The sequence below is a fragment of the Asparagus officinalis genome, chromosome 7 (assembly GCF_001876935.1).
Source record: "Asparagus officinalis chromosome 7, Aspof.V1, whole genome shotgun sequence".
In the NCBI taxonomy this organism is placed as follows: Eukaryota; Viridiplantae; Streptophyta; class Magnoliopsida; order Asparagales; family Asparagaceae; genus Asparagus; species Asparagus officinalis.
The window spans coordinates 89090874-89093436 of NC_033800.1; the positions used below are offsets into that span (position 1 = coordinate 89090874).

Consider the following 2563-nt stretch of genomic DNA (forward strand, 5'->3'; position numbering starts at 1 on the left):
TCAAACAAACAACATCAATGACATTATCCTTGTTGATGTCTTGGAACTTTCGTGATACTAGATGACCTTGGTTCTCTTTTATTTGTCTTACAATCAATTAGCAAAGGCAATTTCATTTGAATCACAAAATGTTCCATATACTAAATGATGAGAAAAGAACAAATCACCTCTGAGGACTTCTCATTGAACTAAAACACAAAGTATTCAACAATAACCATACAAGTCCCAAATAAATGAAATGAAAAATAATTATTAGTCAAAAAGTATCAACAAAGAGTGTACCATTTCAGGGGTTATGTCCTTCGACGTCACACCATGCTCAGCCACAACACTTTGAAGGAGGAATTTGTCTTTACATTGCATATCCAGTGGAGACTCCTTTTGAGCTTGCATTGTAACTAAACATAAAACAACAAGAATAATGCATATTCATTCAAGAGATTACTAACTAACAATGAAACTCTAGCAATCCTATCACAAAGTGTTGCTAAAGCAAGAATTATTACATGTTAAAGGATCCAAATATGACATATAGACTATTACATGTTATAAGCATACCAAAGACTTGAAACTACACGATACAAATAAGAATACATATACCAGTGACATCGCATGTTGACCCAGGGAGAACAATTCCCGCATTAGGTCGCACACAATATTTCTTAGGATTAGTGGTTTTAACCTACAAACCAAAGCAAGAAACGTGAAGCATTACCAATAGGCCATTGGAAATTGACATTAAACATTTATTTTCTTTAAAGGAGGCACTGCTAAGAGAGTGACGTTTGAGGAGAATACAAAGTAAATACATAATTAGTTACCTTGAAGGCCACATATTGATCAGTCTTGTTGGTCAATTGCGTGCAACATGAGCTCTGCTTCTTCAATTCAACTAGGGATCATGAAAAATCAAGTTTGATAATTTGAAAGGAGGGAGGCGGAGGGATTTGGAGGGAGGAGAGGAGAGAGAGGGAGGTGACGACAGAGAATGGGCGGAGGTGGAGAAGGCCGGAGGAGGAGGAGGAGGAGGAGAGGAGAGAGGGGGAGGAGAAGATGGAGGGGATCGGTAAGAGGGATGAGGAGGGAGGACAAGGGAGAGGATGAGGAGGAGGAGGGAGAGGGTGAGGTTGAAGAGGATGAGGAGGAGGAGGAGGAGAGAGGGGGGTTAGGAGCAGGAAACTGTATTTGATGAGGGGGTTTTATGCAAAAAATCCCATCAGCACTGGCCAGAATAGTAACTCCGGTCAAATATAAGGCCTATATGGCGCCAGAATTAAAAAAATATACCAATCTGCTAAAACTAAAAGAAAATATACCAATATGTCACCAAGCCTCGAAAAAATATACCAATCTGGCCATTTTGCTAATCCTAATGGGTTGTTTGATTGGTTTCCTAAAAACCAAGAATAGGAAATTAGAGCTTGGAAATCACAAAAAGTGTAATTTCCACTATTTCCATCCCTAAAACTTCCTACAACACCTAATAAAATATTATTTTTATCCAACAACTCATCTCATATCATCCAATAAAATAAACCAAACAAAAAATGTGTCACATCATCCAACTCATCTCTTCTCAATCTCATCTCATCTTTAAAAATCACTCACATCATCCAATAATATTGTGACAACTCATCTCATCAACATTTCTGTAGGGTGAATATTTAATTTCCCGAAAACAGGAAGTGTTCGCTTGTATTAATAAGAAGACTTATTACAAACTAACAAATCAAATGTTTACAACAGAAGCAGAGGGAAAGCCCTCTTTGTTTTGTGTGGGGACTTTAGGTGGCTATAGGACGCTTCGCTCGATGCTCGTGTCGAGTCTGCTTCCCTTGGACCGTTCGATCGAGGTTGCTGGAGAGCTTCAGTACGTAGTAGAAACTCGGGGCAATAGAGTTCGATTCTGCTTAGTTCGCCGGCGATCGGAGCTTGGAACTAAACAGTGATGCTGCAATGCAAAGGTTATGCAGAGAGCTTGGTCTCAACTCTTTTCTCTAAGTTTTGCGACCTCTCCTCCAATGTGCTGGAAGGGGCTTTTAAATGGAAGAAGGACAGGTTGACTCTTCCTTGAATTGTGGGATGTGACCACATCTTCTTCAGAGACGTCTGGCTGCTCCTCGATACCATGAATGGTCATTCCAGGGATTGTGCTTTATGTCCTGTCACCTACGATGGGAAGGCCCATCCTTGTATATGAGGCAACGGCCGTCTGCTATCCGAGTGGACCTGACCAGCATTAATGAACCACATTTATGAGTTTGCAGATCGATGAAGTGTCTGTCCGATCACTCGTACTGTGCGTGACCGCCCGGCGTGCTTTGAGCACGATGCTTTCTCCTTTCCGGTCAGGAGAGGCGGTGAAGTAGGTGTACAGTACTCGAGGGGGTCTAGCCAGCTTGCCGAGTGCCGGCGGATCCAGCTCTTGACTCAGACAGCCGAGGTGAGTCGCATTTATGAATGCTCAGGTTGACTCGACACCTGTCCAGGCCTTCGTGCTGTGCGTACTGCGAGCGGCCGTTTGACGGTCCTGGGGTACTATGCTCTCTCCCTTCGGGTCGAG

General features: G+C 42.4%; 1 protein-coding gene across 1 annotated transcript; it reads right to left on the minus strand.

The window, feature by feature from the left end:
• Nucleotides 253-2253, minus strand: LOC109847482 (vesicle-associated protein 1-1-like). Its single transcript, XM_020416710.1, has 4 exons — nt 2235-2253; nt 822-892; nt 601-682; nt 253-398 (listed from the first exon to the last, which is right to left on the minus strand). Exons 1-4 carry the CDS (start codon nt 2251-2253, stop codon nt 253-255), a joined length of 318 nt encoding a protein of 105 aa, XP_020272299.1.

Coding starts and splice junctions, on each gene's coding strand:
- LOC109847482 (XM_020416710.1), bottom strand. Junction 683..821: donor ATCAATATGTGGCCTTCAAG/GTAACTAATTAT, acceptor TTTGGTTTGTAG/GTTAAAACCACTAATCCTAA. Junction 399..600: donor GTCAACATGCGATGTCACTG/GTATATGTATTC, acceptor TTTTATGTTTAG/TTACAATGCAAGCTCAAAAG.